The sequence below is a fragment of the Pectinophora gossypiella genome, chromosome 11, assembly GCF_024362695.1.
Source record: "Pectinophora gossypiella chromosome 11, ilPecGoss1.1, whole genome shotgun sequence".
Lineage (NCBI taxonomy): Eukaryota > Metazoa > Arthropoda > Insecta > Lepidoptera > Gelechiidae > Pectinophora > Pectinophora gossypiella.
Window position 1 is genome coordinate 911,347 of NC_065414.1, and position 18,083 is coordinate 929,429.

Below are 18,083 nucleotides of genomic sequence, written 5' to 3' on the forward strand. Positions count from 1 at the left end.
GGGCCCATTTCCTGTTATGACCACTTTTTTATCCGTCCACTCTTAGTACAGTATACAAACTAGGTAATTCTAAAAAAATATTAATTGTTAATTATTGAATAGCATATGCTACTAGTGGGTGTGCGTTACCCCAACAAGAAAGTATCTCTTAGAGTTATATGAGTAGAACGTATAGTTGGTGCCTTATCTGCTGTAAATGTGCCCCCACATAAAAAATGTGTGCCCCCTGTCGTTTCGAAAAAAAATCGAAAAAACGATTCTTGCTGGGGTAACGTTTTTCTAGCAGGAAAATTCTAAACGAATGATCGGAGAGAGAAAAACTGTGCATGGCCAGATAGCTTATATGTGTGCCAAAATGTGCCCCCAAAAATAAAATCTGTGCCCCTTCAGATTTTCGAGATATTGCATTTCCTGCTGGAGTAACGTTTTGATGAATAGTATATCTCTAAAACCATTGCATGTGCCCCTGTAGAATAAACATACGCGAGTAGCTCTTAATGTGTGCCCCTTTGTGCCCCAATTAGATTTTAGAAAATATTTATAGTTTTCAAGTTATCGCGGTTTTATAGAAGGTCATCGATATGTATGAATCCGTCGCTTTTTAGTAGTCATTCAGATTTGGTCGGATAACCAGCCGTTGTTTACATATTTTGGTTTTTTGTTTATATTTACTTAATGCGTAACATTTGAAGCTCAATATTTTCACCATATATTTTTGACTAAAGGCACAAGATTTTGGTTTACACCTACACATCTGGGATTGTGCCAGTTCCTTGTATTTTGCCGTCAAAGTTATGACACCATCGTTTTTACTTTTAGCAAGATTATTCAAAAACGCATGCATGAACATTTTTGAAACTTTGTATGGTTATTATTAGCGTCAAGAAAGACCGAATACAGTTTTCAGCGAAGTTATGCCTTGTTTCATTTAGGCGCTGCGATGTTTTTTTCGGGTTTTCATAAAACCGCGATAACTTGAAAACTATAAATATTTTCTAAAATCTAATTGGGGCACAAAGGGGCACACATTAAGAGCTACTCGCGTATGTTTATTCTACAGGGGCACATGCAATGGTTTTAGAGATATACTATTCATCAAAACGTTACTCCAGCAGGAAATGCAATATCTCGAAAATCTGAAGGGGCACAGATTTTATTTTTGGGGGCACATTTTGGCACACATATAAGCTATCTGGCCATGCACAGTTTTTCTCTCTCCGATCATTCGTTTAGAATTTTCCTGCTAGAAAAACGTTACCCCAGCAAGAATCGTTTTTTCGATTTTTTTTCTAAACGACAGGGGGCACACATTTTTTATGTGGGGGCACATTTACAGCAGATAAGGCACCAACTATACGTTCTACTCATATAACTCTAGGAGATACTTTCTTGTTGGGGTAACGCACACTACTAGTGGTTAAAAAAAGTAGTTAAGTACTTAAAATAATTTATTAAACAAAGGTAAACAAAAGAAATGTGGGTAACATATTGTGTCTGGTGAAAACAAAAATTGAGCTTAAAGAGATACAAAAACGATGAACAAAAACAAAATAATTTTCTTGAAAACTTTCCTTCTTTCTTTCTTTACTTGAAAAATCTTATATAATTAAATTTATTTTATTATTATTTAAATAAAAAATAATTTACAAGAAACTTCAGTATTGAAGTTTATTCAATACTTAAGTTTCTTGTAAATTATTTTTTTAAGGTAGTCAATGCAAGAGATTTCCTTTTCTTCTAATTGCTGTAGTAAATTCTTTAACTCCTTATCAAACTTAATATCCCGAAGCCTTCTATTTTTTTTAAGAGGAAGAAATAAACTTTTTTTAATTCTGTAATCATAATGAGTAGCTTCCTTTTTTATACCATGAACAAAGGCAAAGAACGTGGGTCTTTTTGATATCCTGGCATTTACTCTCCTGTGCCATCCTTCTAGCGAATTTGTAGTACGATGTCTCAGATAGGCGCAACTTAATATATTCGGGTCTAATTTCAGCCACTGCTCTTCATAGTATTTTTTGAAAGCCAACGTTACGTCACTTCTTGGCGTTAAGTTAATAATATCATACCAAGTATTTACAATGTGATTATATGGCAATAATGGTAATAATGACGCCATCCTCGTTAAATTTCGTCCATCTGCACTGTTAGTTAAATTAACTGATTTTGCCTTCTTCCAAATGTTTTTATTATAATGGTAATAACAAGTGCTCAATTGGCAGTTAGGGAACACAGATTGAATAGCATTCATTGCGGCTATTTCGTAATCACATTTATAATTTTCAATTACTACTCCCAAGTTCTCCTTAATCAGCTTAAAAAAACGCGTGTAGGTGTCCTGACTTTTGTTAGGCAGTAATCCATATATAATAGGAATGACGTTGGTAGTGTTGATATCAGAATATAAATCAATATGAATGGTATATAATTGGTAAAATACCCTAGGTACGCAAGCAAATGTACCATCGCCAAAAAAAATTCCTTTTGAAGAATCTTTAATCAATAACTTTGACTGTTTAGAACAAAAAATAATAATTTTTTCATCATCCCCATCTTCGCAAATTAGAAAGTCTTTGCCATAGGCTGGTGGTACATGTACATCTTGAATTTTCTTGAAATCTAGTTTCTTGCTATTCAAAAATTTTCTTCTGCAATCATAAAGACCAGATTTTACTGATGAAAAATTTGGGATATCCTCAACGTCATCTGATGAACATTGTTGTTTTAATGTTTCAAATTTCTTTTCAAAAAATTTTTGAACTGGCTCGCTGGTTTCGCACACTTCAACTTTGCACTCGTTAAGCGCCATTAACATTTTGTTTTTAATACCACATGGTGAGCAAGTATGCTTACTTTTTCTAATGTATGAGGTTTTTTGTTTATTCAATGTTATAGTTGAACTACAATCACTTCTCATTACACATCTCCAGCGACTTGATCCGGTTTTATTTTTTGAACTTAAATTATATCTGTGGTCCTTATAAATTAATGTATCTTTGCCTCTCTTATTTTTTGTAAATATAAATTTCTGTTCCGACATCATAAAATTATTTTATTTTATAATCACAAAGCACAAACGCACAAACAATGCAATGACTAATAGAAACATGTCAATTTATGACTCATATTTATTTAAAGATTTATAAGTGGCCAGCATTCAAGGAAGAGGTTTCATACCGTACTTTTTTTTAACCACTAGTAGCATAGTAGGTAAGCCACTTGCGAAGTAAATTTAACTTTAAACTTATTTAAATAATTAACAATTAATATTTTTTTAGAATTACCTAGTTTGTATACTGTACTAAGAGTGGACGGATAAAAAAGTGGTCATAACAGGAAATGGGCCTCTTACCAACTGGTCACAGCAAAATGTTGTCAAATCCGGAAATAGTCAAATCTAGAAAATGACAAATAAGGAAATGGTCGTTAACTACCTAAAGGCTCCATACATGCATGACGTCGCCACGGGCTCTGTGACGTCGCCACGGGCTCTGTGGCGTCGCCACGGGCTCTGTGGCGTCGCCACGGGCTGTGACGTCGCCACGGGCTCTGTGACGTCGCCACTGGCTCTCCATACATGCATGACGTCGCCACGGGCTCTCCATACATGCATGACGTCGCCACGGGCTCTCCATACATGCACAACGTCGAATACAAGGGCGCTAAGATTAGGTCGAGATGACGCTGGGATGATAAGGGAGTAAATAAAATAACTTTGGCAGTTGATTTAACTATTTAATTTCTTTGTACAACAATGAGGATAAAAATTGCTTGCGTTCAATAAAATAAAATGCAACAAGAGAAAATTTGTCAAAAACACGACAAAAATGTTATTACAAAACAACAATACTGGGGATAAACCCGCTCAATGTTCAACTAATTGAAAATATATTACAACGTTTTTACAGGTAATTAATTACAGTAGTATACAATATTGGACAACACTCTTAATTTACAATTATAAAAAAAAAAACTGACAAGACGTGAATTTTGCATTTTATTTATTGAACCAATTTTAGTTTTAATTTTGTAAAAATATGTTTTGTTAAATACTGTTGGTTGTTGGTTTCCATCGAGGGAAGGAAAACAATAGTAACAACAGACTAATATCTTATTTTCTCACACAAATTTTCAACATTTTCGCAACTGCACAATATAATTTTATCTTAATTTTACAATTTGGCAGTGATATTAGCAGAATAGATACGCTTCCAGTGGTTTCAGAATAAAGTTGATATATTTCATGGTTATTGTTTGGTTCTGGAGGGTTTTAGGAACATATTGTTGTTTCAGGATGATTTATTCGTCTTAGGCCTAGGATCCTAAGGGAATAAACCAGAAAGATAAGTGTGAATCCAGTCCGAATGAACATTTAATCTGAAATCAACATGGGAGCATTCTTTATTTTATAGATATCAAATATTCAAATCCAAATATACTATACTTTTAATATCGCAACACATTGATTGCTTAGTTAAAGCGGAAGTTAGTTGTTGACATTAGCTTGTTTTGACATTATAAGCACCATAACTAAAGCAAACCAGTCCTCGTGAAATACATAATTTTTAGAGGATAGATAAATTCGAAACAATTAAGAAGTGATTGGTGCTTGAGGACACTGGCTGCTGTGGAAGCCCGCTCTCAACTCAACAAGAGGTCAAAATAACGAACAGGCGTAGGGGCAGATGGGCGCCACATGATTTCAAAATAAGTATAAAACATGCGATAAAGACGGACCCTGATCCAAGTCAAATAGAAAAGGCTTTTTTCGGAATTTTTAAAATCTTTTTATGTATTTTTTTTATAATTTTTTATTTTTTTATATTTTTTTTTTGTTTTTGTTTATATTTTTTTTGGTGTCGGCTTCTTCAAGTTTTTTTATATGTTTTTCAAAAATTAAACTGCTTTTTGAGACACTTTTTTATTATACTAATAAGTTTTCTTATAAGATAACTCGTTTTTATTTTAAAATTATTATTTATTGTACTTTAATATTCAGCGCGGCCGAGTGCCTCTTATGTAAACTCGATATAAAACTTATACATAATATTTATAAAATTGCCAGGCGTTTACGAGTAACATTTCAATAAAAAATAATAGTTTTTTTGTGGGCTCCAGGACGACCGACTACATATCGTTAACATACATAAAACAATAAAACAACAATTCCACGAGAGTAACTACACGACGGACGAGGCCGGGCATCAGGGAACATATCGGATGATGCCCGCGCGGCGGCGGCACCGCTGCCACATCACAACATTCAATCAGTACATAAATGCCAAATAATCTTAGTTTCAATTTAAAAATAACTTCATGCTCCTGGTAAAAAAAAGGTAAAAATGCATTTGTTTCATTTCCTGCTATTAATTCGTCTCGGTAGATAATGCCGACGGGCGTCGGTTCACGCGGTCTAACTGAAAACTCCTACACGTCAAATGAAGGTAATTATTTATACACCTCCCTCCTAGTTTACAAGATATGTTTCATTATTATTTTACTCCATCTTGATATAGGAATTTAGAGTTAGTTAAATTTGTTCCTACTGTAAATAGTTTTTATAAGGCTTACGGTTTTGCTAAGCGTTATTAGTTTCTGGCCAATATAAGATTAGTATTGGATTAATTAAATGTATATTATGAGTTCATAGCAGCAATGGGGGTATGGAGGTATCTAGACCAAATATTTGCGAACTAGCGATTATAACCCGCCGCGAGGTCCGTCCTAGTTTCAAAAAGATAACAACATACCACGTTTGAGTCACGAGGATATTCCTCTTTCAACGTTATTTCTCCATATTCGTTGAAATATTACAATTTTGAGCTGCACAGTTGCATTTCTTAGCAAAATATCTATAAATAGCACCTTAATCGCAATATAGCGTTAGTATACATATATAATTAACAACAACAGTTTAAAATATTCAACATTTCACGTACAATTTCACTATCACAGAGAATTTTTCTCTCATAACACACTAGGACGTCCGCGTCCTACTAAGGCCCACTATAAAACATTTTTTTAACCTGGCTTAATACTGTCTCTTGCATGCCAAGCGTTCATCCAGTTGGGCGTGACACGCACACATCTATGTTTTATATATTTTTTTGTCATTTACTCTTTACTCATAATAACACAAGTACTATTTACATAAAATATTCACGACCCTAAAACAATCCCATATTTTTATATCTTCATTCTTATTATGTTCGCCTTCTAAGTATTAACGGCGGCGATATTAGCTTGCCTATCGGTTTCTTATATGATACACTACGGGGAGTGCGCGCTGGAGTTGCACACTTTGTCCCACGCTCACCATTCAGCTGCGGACAGCCAGCCCGGAGGCGGCCGCACGGCCCGCTGCAGCGGCTGCCGCAGCTGGCTCGCACGCTAGCCTCCGCCTCCGAGGCTATACTGAATAGGCTTTACTAGGTAAGTGTGGGCCACCCTGGGCCCGGCACGCCTGGGCCGCGACCTCACTTACCGAGTGAGATTGTGGTCAAACCCGAAACTACTTTAAATTAAAAAAAAATGTACATCATTAAATAACTTATAAACAATATAAACGTTAAAAACGAATAGGACGCATTGTGAGGCAGCGATCGCTTTTGACTCCAAATGTATATCACGCTCTCGACGTTATAGGTTTCCCGCTCCTGTTACCTAGAGTCTACGTGTCGGGCGCGGAACGCATCTTGTAAACCGACCAAAACTTGCATCGACTAAGATTTATCTAAGAACGAATAAAAACGCGTCTACGGCTAGAGTGGTTGCAAAAGCGAGTTTCAGTCTTGTCTGCTCTGGGAGCAGCAGCGGGCCGCGGACGCTTCGCAACCCCCGCGCTTACAGCAAACACTATCTATAAAATATAACATTAGACAACATGGCACTATGGAATGTAAACATATAATTTTCATAGTGTGTTGCTCTATAACACTAAACATTACAATTATTGTGACGGATTTGTAAATAAATAATATATACTGTTTATGTACGAATCGCGAATTAAGTCTCGGTATAGTGGAGTAGTGTCTAATGGCTTCGGTTAAGGTATAGTGACTTGCGGCATATCAAGTAAAATAATGACTAAGATGTTTACGACTAGGCGTCTAGACCCTTATACGCGCGCAGTGGGCTCGGCTAAGTACGACAACACTATATCTAGGACATATTTGTAGGGGATCAGTCGCATATCACAGCCCGTGTTTGTAACGTAACATTATAGTGCGGCTCTATTTGGGACGGCGGCCCCTCGCTAGCTCCTACGGCGTCGGCGCCCGGCGGCCTGCGCGCTCCTACGCTAACGTACACCTGCGGACAACACACACTGCTAGTTCTGCATCCACTACTGTTATGTAACATAGCTTAGTCTATACATCTCCCTGTCGGGCACAGGCCTCCCCTCAGCCTCTTCACACCCCGGACGCTCTATACAAAATTCTTTAAAAGATTAATGTAATAAAAATAATAAATAAAGATTTATACTACGTATAGAACGGACACTCCGCGGCGCACCAATTCCTATTGGTGCCGTCTACATGGTCAAGAATAAAGGTGCGCGCGCACAACCAGTCTAACGGGTCTAATTCGACTGGTTTATTTATTAAAAAAAATCTCAAGCGAGATCTGTGGTAAATTTTTAAAGCAGGGATTTGGTCACAATATACCTTTGTGACTAACACCCTACTTTCTACTCTGTTTCAGGGCTTTCTTTTTTAAATAATAATAATGAAGCGTGCGCGGACTATCTGTCTCGCTCGCGCCGCAGGAAGGAGATTTTAGTATGGAGAGTCGGGGGTGCGGCGCGTACCTGCACGGACGCGCGGGCCATCATCGCGGCCGCGGCCACACGTCGGCCAGGCGCAGGCTGGCGGCCAGCCGCGTGTAGCTGTCGCGGAACGTGGCCACGATCTTCTCGAACGTCTCGGGGTCGTACACCGAGCGCGCAGTGTTCGTCAGGTCGAAGGGCTCTGGAATACACAATATTCATTGAAATAATAAGCAAATGAGCGTAGCATTATCAGCAAAAGGAGCAGCTCGAGGACGCACCCTCGACGCACAGCAGCTTCCACTGGTGCGGGTCGTTCTTGTGCGCGCGCGCCGCGCGGCACTCCGCCACGGGCACGCGCCCGCCCGCGCGCACCGACACCGCCATCTTGTCGTAGCTGCGGGCACACACACCACCGCTCGAACACAACTCACGGATTCAATTAGTGGGGTTTTTTTAAGAAAAAAAAACCCTACTAATTGAATCCTACTAGATTATACCCTAATAGATATTTGTAAATTCATCCCTTACTGGATATTTATAAATTCATCCCCTACTGAATATACTGGGTGTTAGTGACATCGTAACGAAAACTTGAAAGGATGATTCAGACCATGATCACAAGTGGAACTTTCCGTCGCAAAAGTATGGAACTGAAAATAATAAAAAAAAAACAATCAAATTTTCATGAATTTTCCAACAGGAAATTCCACTTGATATCAACTCAGAATCTGTATTATACTCCTCAGTATTCGTTACGGCGTCACCATCACCCATGTCTACTTGTATGGCTACCTATACGTACCTACTTGTACGGGGTGTAAGTGTCATCGTAACGAATACTGAGAGGGATGATTCAGTCCGTTATTCTGAGTTATTACCAAATGGAATTTTCAGTCACAAAAATAAAAATTGAAAATAAGTGAAAAAAAAAAAAACTAAAACATGAATTTTGCGACGAAAAATTCCAATTAATAATAACTCAGAATCAAAGTCTGAATTACCCCTCTTAGTATTCGTTATCATGTCAATAACAACCTTATAAAAATTTATTCACTACTGGATGTTGAAAATCCTTACCCTATTGAATATTTAAAAGTCATCCTTTACCGGATATTTGTAAATTCATTCACTATTGAATATTTAAAAATTTATCCCTTACTGGATATTTGTAAATTCATTCACTATTGAATATTTAAAAATTCATCCCTTACTGGATATTTGTAAATTCATCCCTTACGGAATATTTAAAAATTCATCCCTTAGTGGATACTTGTAAATTCATCCCCTACGGAATATTTAAAAATTTATCCTTTACTGGATACTTGAAAATTCATCCCCTACGGAATATTTAAAAATTCATCCCTTACTAGATATTTGTAAATTCATTCCCTACTGAATATTTAAACACTCATCCCCTACTGAAAATTTGCAAATTCATCTGCTACGGAATATTTTTGTAAATTCATCCCTTACTGAATATTTAAAAATTTGTGTCCCACTGAATATTTTGTAAGTTGGGGATCCTACGGGGTATTTATAAATTTATCCCCTACTGAATATATAAAAAGTCTTCGCTTACTAGATATTTGCAAATTCATCCGGAATAATTGGAAATACGTCCCCTAATAGTTTTTATGGTATTCACCCCACCGATTCGACGCAGATGAGTTGGCAAACAAAAGCATCGGTTGACAAGTGAGTAGATGGCATACTGACGGGAACTCGGCGTAGTAGCGCAGCATGTTGAGGAACAGCTCGGCCAGCGTGGTGCGGTTGGGCGCGCGCCGCGCCTGCCAGCCCGCCGCGCCCGCGCCCGCCGCGCACGCGCGCGGCAGCACCGCCGGCCGCGTGCCGCCTGCCGGACGCACGGGGACACTTCACTAGCCCGCTCTAACTCTACACGCCCCTAAGCTACCCGTCTCGCTCGCACTTCTACGCACTAAGGCGGCACACAGCGACGATTATTTTGTACGGTGTGGTAGAAGCTTTTTTTTTTTTTTTTGACGTGACTTATTGTAGATTTGCCGCAGATGGCATTAACTACTTGGCCGGACAAATGGGGAGCGCTGAAGGCTCTCACCCGGTACAACGTTTAAGACAACAGGCCTGAGGGTGCCCAGTTGGGCGCGAACCTCGGCTCAGGGAGTGGTAGAAGCGACGGTTATAACACTCTAAACAGGGGAAGCAATATTGCAATTTGACATTTGCGCATATAAAAGTAACTGAATACTAACAAATGTCAAAAAGCAATATTGCATTCTTAGATGAATTGCTTCGATATGGCCATTTTAACTCCCCAGTTCACGATTCGTTCACGGACTTTGTGAACGTTTTACCAGATACAACATTATGAAAATTCACCTCCCAAGGGGATAACAAAATTTAGTACAGTATATTTTAAATAAGAAAAACAACTAACACTTTTTCTACTTTAAATATCTAAAAAACTGTCAGCAAGAAGTTAAGTGCTAATACGAATAGTAGGTACTCACATTGCAAGAAGTGTATGACCATGAGTGTGAGCGAGTAAGAAGACAGAGTGCGGCGGCGCGCGTCGTTGATGTTGTGCGCCTGCGCCCACAGCTTCGTCAGTGCCACCAGAGGGCGCACACGCCAGTCCACTGCAACACACACACAACACGTAATTTCTACACACTACACTAAGTACACTTTGTCTACGCTACGCTCACAAGTTCTGAGAAGTAGTTTTAGGTGAATGATGAGACATTCTAAAAATTATATTTATGAAAAAGTTGTCGATTCAAAGTGTAACAGAATAAAGTTATTTTTGAGTTTGACAAGTAACGTATGTAAACAGGCCAATAATATTCCTACAGATGCCCAGCAGTGAGACGTATATAAGATGGTTAACTTATGTACGTCAAGTTTAAACATAACTGGCGAGGAGTGGGTATATATTGATGTATACTTAACATGCGTGACGCTATGTTGACAAATATACTCACGCGTGGAGAAACAGTAGAGCAGGTTGGTGTTGCGGATGCCGACGACGTTGTTGCAGTTGAGGTCTACTTGCAGGCCGGCGTGCGCGTCGCGGAACTTCAGGATCGGCACCTTGGCTTGGATCACCTCCGCGTCTGCGCAACAATAATACGCTGTTACTTATAGCATAGAATAAGGAATAGTACTATGTATAGAACGGCAACTCTCCGCTCCCCACCAGCGGCTGAGGCTACCTCACAAAAACATGGTGAGGAAACCCACATTCCCAAGAAATGCGGTTCGGAGGTGTATGAGCTAACCTGTATTGGGCCGGTTACTCCTTCGCCGGTTAGAATGCTAGACCGGACTTGAAAACGCTAGGGAAATGATGAAGAGCTATGAACGCCCTGGGGGCTACAGTGAAATGAAAGAGACACGACTGTACGGTCACGAGCATTAATATGTATACACTTTGGTACCATTTCACATTAACTTTTTTGACAAATTGAACTGTAAGTCTCACTAAATGTCAAATATGTTAGTGCGACAGAGTCCTAAAGTGGGTAAATTATATTGCTCATGACTGTACTCATGCTGACACGCTGCAACTCGTGATCACTAATAGGGTGGGCAGGGCTACGAGTTATCAGAAAACAGAAAGAGAGAAGTAAGAGTCAGTCAGAGTACTATTTGATGGTACTCAATTAAGTAAGGGGAAACCCTTCTTAGGTACTGTGGTCCAGTGGTTCACCATCTGGCTTCTCAAACGGGGAGCGCCGGTTCGTAGGTCGGAACCGAATTTTTATTTTTTACTTTATGTTAAATGCAGTTGGCTCGACCATTATAGACGGCGATACTGCTCACCACCTATTACTTTGGTCTAACAGAAAGCTAGGGTACTTAGTTTAACTTGCGGTGGATGTACCTCTGACTAACCGACGATTGCTCCGCTGAACACCCAAAGTGTGCTCCTGGTGGTAGAACGGGAAAATTCTAATGCTCTGTTGTGCCCCTTTAGTGGTACAGAAGGGAAACTTTTGAGTTACCTGTCGTGCTCCTTTTAAGTTATGAACACATTGGAGGGACTACTAAAATGAAATAAGTACTTGAAATATTTGTTTTAAATGTATAATGTTAAGTATTTAAAGAATAAAGAACATTTTATTGAACCAAAACTTTCTTCCTTCTAAGTTAAAAAAAAAAATATATTTTGCTACTTATAATGTCTTTAATTTATTATTGTTATAAAAAATTTATTTGTATTTTTTATTAATTTCAGTGACTAATAAATGGCTCATTTCTGTCATCCCCTTTTTGAAAATATTTTTTAAATGATCGTTGTCAGCAAAATAATCCTCCTCCTTTATTTGTATTTGTATATAATATAACTTATTTGAAGTACTCTTCACAGTCAAGTGCAAATAAAATAGTCATCATGTGTTCCATCCTTTGTAGGGGTAAAGTGGAACCATAAATATAACGACATAAGATGTGCTCCACCAAATCACCAAAGGAGCACTACGGATCATACAAAATTTACTCGTTCTACCACCAGGAGCACACTTTGGGTGTTCAGCGAAGCAGTCGTCGACTAACCTTAATTATTATGTGTGTGAAGTTGCTCCTTAGCTGCTTACGGCCATTTGAGACCCAGAAAGGGTGAGATCGGCACCGGATACGAGTTGGTGCGGGGCGGAGTTACCGTTTTAAACATAGTATTGTTCATGATAAATTCGTTTGCAGAACTAATTGCTTATTCACTAGAGGGTATAAAGCCAGTACTCACTGGGGTCGAAGCTCTTGATGTAAGAGAGTATGTAGTTGAGATGCAGCAGCGCATGCGCCCGCGGCTCGAGGTTGTCCAGCGGCCGCACGTAGAGGCACAGGTCCATGTCAGACGAGTCCAGCCCGAAGCCCGACATTGTCGACCCCACCACGTACAACCCGTAGCGCGGGAATATTGACTGCGGGGAGAGAAAAAATAGCTTCTTATCTGTTAAACATAAAAAACATAAACAGCCTATAAACGACCTCCGTGGTCCAGTGGTTGAGCGTTGGGCTCACGATCCGGAGGTCCCGGGTTCGATTCCCGGTGGGGACATATTATCACAAAAATTACTTTGTGGTCCCTAGTTTGGTTAGGACATTACAGGCTAATCACCTGATTGTCCGAAAGTAAGACGATCCGTGCTTCAGAAGGCACGTTAAGCCGTTGGTCCCGGTTTCTACTTACTGATGTAAGTACGTAGTCGTTATATGAGTCATGTCAGGGGCCTTTGGCGGCTCAACTGTAACCCTGACACCAGGGTTGATGAGGTTGGTAATTCACCTCACAACCCACACGATAGAAGAAGAACAGCCTATACACGTTTCACTGCACAGGCCTCCCCACAATCAACCGGAGGGGGTCCGGGGGGTGTGCCTTCCTATCTGTTATGTCGGGAATTATGGAGCTCCAAATAAAACCAACATCTCGTAACACCGTTATAATGCAAAACTGGCTCTCGCTGACTACCTACATAATACGTCATATTCTAAAAGATTATAACCTAATACCTACATTACACTATCTTGAAAACTGCAAAAAGTTTTATGTAAAATTTCAGCCCCCCTTGGGGGATGGGCGCTACCATTTTTTAGCTCTCTCTCTAAACAAACTTTAGGGAAGTTGGGGGGGCGAGAAAGATACAAAATATAGCCTATGTCAATCTCCACTACTTCAACTATCTCCCTTAAAAAAATATGTTAATTCGTCGCTCTGTTTTGCCGTGAAAGGCGGACAAACAAACAGACAGACACACACACTTTCTCATTTATAATTAGTATGGATTAGCAGGTCCGATGCGTCAAGGTCACTGGCGCGGCGATCAGGACCGTGTAGTGTAGTACAACAGCAAATTGATGGAGCGTAACCATGGTAACCGCAATCTCGAGCTAGTGTAATAGCGTCAATTTTCCCAATTTCGTTGTGACCTTGACGCATCGGTCTGGGTGGGTTGGGTAGTATAATAACCGCTGTGCTTGTAATAAGTCATGATGTCACATCTGTGTCCTCGAAGTACATACATGGAAGAGTAAGATACGGGCTGCTTTTGGTCTTACGGGTTGCGTGTGGATTGTGAGGTGAATTACCAACCCCATCAACCCTGGTCAAGCCAAATTAGTCAAAATTAAGATGGCGCTGCTCCGAAGCGAAGCCATTGGTGCTAATTCCTGTAGACACCATCTAATTTTATTTTTTCTATTTTTTATTTTATTTTTTTTATTTTTTTTGTTATATCTGTCATTTTCTTTTCCACCGAAAAGGCAAGGGACGGGTAATCGTCATGCAAAAAAATTATGGAACACACGTAAATTTTAAGCAGAAATCCAAAACAACCGTCTAAAAATTTTACATCGGTCAATAACCCGACAGAATTAAGGTGACAGCACACGTCAAACAGTTTGCATACCAGCGAGATACCTTTTTGATTCGCCCGAGTTATTAATTAATTTACTCATTCTTTCTAAAATTAAGAGCTGTCAATCATCCGTCCCTTTCCTTTTCGGTGGATAAGAAAATGACAGGTATAACTTAAAAGTAAAATTAGGAGGTGTCTGCAGGAATCGGGGCCATTGTCTGCCTTAATATGTGTAAGGTGGTTGGAGTGGATGTACACCTCTGCCTACCCCTTCGCGGATACAGAGCGTGAAGCTGTGTCATATTTGTAATGTATCGATATGCACACTAAAGTAGACTTAAATTAAGATCAACTTAAGGTCAGGTTAAGAGTACGACTGTATACAAAGAATGTTGTGGTCTTTACTTAAATGGCAAAGAGGTATGTTCCTTATTTATCTGTTTCTAACGAATATTGAAAGGCGAAAAGGAAGACCAAACAAAAGGTGGGAAGACGATCTACCACAAGGTTGGAGAAGGTCAACAGGCGACACACAGGTGTGGCGCAATAAGGAGGAGGCCAATGTCCTAGGACAGCCCGACAAATAAATAAACATATAGATAATTAAGTAAAACTATGTAATAATGTCGGTGATTAAATAATTTTGTTTATTTATAATGAATATTGATCTAAGGGCTGGGGTAACGAAATGCCTACTTGATCGAGACAAGTTTTGTGACCTCAATAAATAAATAATTAAAAATAGCTTTTATTTACTGACTTTTACGTTACTCTATTATTAATTATTTAAATCTAATGGTTAGCCGACATCAGCGACATCGACACCCTCCTCGTCAGGCTGTCCTAGGACATTGTGACCTCAAAAGCTTAAGAATAAAAAGTTATTAAAATGAGGGTACCTTGATGGTGATGTAGAGGTACCTCCAGAGGTTCATCTTCTTGCGGAATGTCTCCTCTGTCTGCTGCGACTTGACAAACTTCTCCCAAATCTCCTGTGATAATGTGTCCCATTCTGAACCTGCCAATAAATATATATCAATCATTAGTTTATGTAAACATAAAACCTTACGGTCATTTAAAACTAAAGGAAGCTTAAGAAAAGGGGCGAGTAATTGCGCGATAGGCGGCATGAGGGAATGTAATCCCGATTCGAGATTTGAAATTTCAATACCGCGAGATCCCAAAATTTTCGGGATATCGTCTAGTTCATAAAAAAATTAAAGTTAGGATGGCTGAAAACGACGAAAACCACTTGTTTGTGATAGTCTTCAATATTACTAACTAAATAATTAAGTTTTCTTTGGAAGTTGGCATAATCAAAACATTAACTCAAAGAGATTTGCCCAATCCCTTCAATCTCGAATGGGATCTCGTGATATTATGCTTCGGGATTGATCCCAAAATTCTGCAACAGGTCTCCAAATTATCATAATCATGGTTACGGGATGGATACTAAATCCTAAAGGAATGTGAGTAATTTTCTCACCATTGAGCAAGTCGTCCGGTGTGAATTTGACCTGGAAGGGGTAGGAGGCGTTGAGGTATCTGTCCGGCGCGATGCGGCGGCGGGGCTCGCGCCGCGCGCGGCCGCGCCACTCGCGCTGGCCGTAGCCCGCGTACGCGCCCACCACGGCGCCGGGGCGCAGCTCCGAGCTGCGAGCCGGACCCTCGCCTGGGAAACAAACGATAGCTGTGCCAATACAACGGCCGATATTATCTAGCAGAGGGTAGAGCAAATCTATGATGCTCTGTAGGGTCTACGCTGCAACCGCGCAAATGCAGCCAATGCTATCTACGTAGACAGAAATCGTACGGCTATTTTCGTATACATTGCACGCGCTTCGAAGCCTCGATATAATTCGCGCCGCGCGCGGCGGGTTTACCGTGCAGACCCTGCTAGCATAGATAACGGAGGGACAAAGATTGAACACAGTGGTATGTTTTGGAAACATGTGTAAAAAAAGGAAGTTTTTATAATTTTACAACAGGTAATAAATAATGATGAACAAATGGCACCTGTGTCAATATTTAAGCAATGTAAATATTATTAGGTTAAGATATGCCATACTAGAATCATCTGTTAGTACCTGTAAACTACTTTTTACTAAGTTGGCTATGAATTAAGACATGAAGTTGTATAGTTTACAGATAAATTATACATGGACAGCCAGAATTACTTAGTCCTACTGGTAGGTATTTACTAAAAACATATAATTGAGTAGCTAGGTTTTACATAGTATTTTTTGATGTCCAACTAAGTAACAAGACAAACAAGTTAGTCATGATTTTCACCCAGATTTTATCTCAACAGCTAAATCTGTACTGAGAATATGTTAAAGCATGTATAAAATTATTTACCTTATCAATTCATACTCAAGGATAAACATGAGATATTGAATTTTATCTCATATTACTTATAACATGCTTGTAAATATTTATCTAGTGTAGTATCTGCACCAGTCCTGAGTTTGAGATGGCAGGAAGTGATTTGTAAAAATGATAGTTTCTAAATTGAAACATTTCTTAGGAGAGAGTAACCCAAAAGATTCTGTGATATCGAGCAGAACTCTACTTAAAATACAATTATAAAAAACATGAATACCATTCTCGAAAAGGAATTTGGAAATTGCTAAATGACTCTTATTAGAATCATTAATGACAGTAGACAACTAGGTATATTATTTGCTTCAAGCTAAAGCATCATATTTTACCATGTTTAATATATATGTAAATTATTATACTTTTAGAAGAATATGGAATCTTGATCTTTTTACATTGAGGGTACAAGAAAACTGTTTAGAACAAATGAAGGCAGAATGAAATACTTTACCAGAAATACACGAACCATACTACTTTCAAGCTGTATAGAAATAAGTAAACTCGGTTTAACTAGTCTATTATTATGCTACAGTGAAGATGAAGCATTGGAATCATTTGGCAGGCGTATGAGGAGTATGAGAGAGAAATATTCCTTACCCTTCTCCCCAGACTTATTGGATCCAGAGGCGTTGCTCGACAAACTGGAGTCATCGGAGTCATATCCGAAGGCCGTGGCATCACCCTTGGCATGATGGTGGTCGCGGCGCATGTGTCGGCGCACTTGGTGCGCTTGCCCCGCAGGCCCGGCGGCCGGCGCCGCGTCCGGCGGCAGCACGTCCAGTGGGTAGTGCCGGGCGCGCTCCAGCGCTGCGCCGCCGCCGCCCATCATGTACATCGGCGCCGGCGCCCCGAAGCCGCCGCCACTCGCGTACAGCATCGGCGCCCCTTCGTTCATGACCGCCTCTCTATCTGCCGGCGCGAAACACACGGTCAGACCTTCGCCGGTGCTCTCGGACCAGGCGCCGTCCTGGGCATACCGACCTGTTTCTCAACTGTCGAATCCTATGGCGTCCGGGCTGCCGGGCGACTATTGCGTCATACTATAGCGGTGAATCGATTACAGTACGGTGCGACGTCGAAATTGAACGATTCTAACTATTTACTCAGCCACCGAAATCTGAGACGACCCGTCCACGGTCCGTCTTCGATACTAAGGTGAATCCGGCCGATACTAGTGGCAATATGACGCGTGTCGCTGGGCACTCACCGTACGATGAACGAGCTATTATTTTCGACGCCGTTAATTATAAATCTACCCACGAATTGCGGCAAATCTATATAAAATTGTGAAAAAGATCCGCCATGACTTTTGGTAAGCAACACTAGCGACATCTGACGGCAAATTTTGAAGCATACACGTGATTTATTTTTTTTCAGCTTGAAATTCGTGTGTTCCATTTTGAAAATCTTTACAAACCAGTTATTTACGTACAATTTAAAGACAATTATAATTTAAATTAATGGTTGCAGACGATAAAAAATATTTTTTATATGTCAATTAACCTCGTATAATCAAAAATCTGTTTTCTATTCTTTTTAAACAGTAAATAAAATCACATGATGACAGAACTTAATACATGTTTTAATTA

At 39.6% G+C, this 18,083-nt stretch overlaps 1 protein-coding gene across 1 annotated transcript; it reads right to left on the bottom strand.

Moving 5' to 3' along the window:
- Positions 1–7,174: 7,174 nt before the first annotated feature.
- Positions 7,175–17,833, bottom strand: LOC126370688 (poly(A) RNA polymerase gld-2 homolog A-like). The gene is made up of 11 exons (XM_050015697.1): positions 17,476–17,833; positions 17,092–17,403; positions 15,602–15,787; positions 15,015–15,133; positions 12,501–12,678; positions 10,738–10,869; positions 10,264–10,392; positions 9,488–9,626; positions 8,050–8,165; positions 7,811–7,970; positions 7,175–7,311 (listed from the first exon to the last, which is right to left on the bottom strand). The coding sequence occupies exons 2-10, from the start codon at positions 17,387–17,389 to the stop codon at positions 7,831–7,833; spliced, it is 1,437 nt and encodes a 478-aa protein (XP_049871654.1). The 5' UTR covers positions 17,390–17,403; positions 17,476–17,833; the 3' UTR covers positions 7,175–7,311; positions 7,811–7,830.
- Between the last annotated feature and the right edge of the window lie 250 nt (positions 17,834–18,083).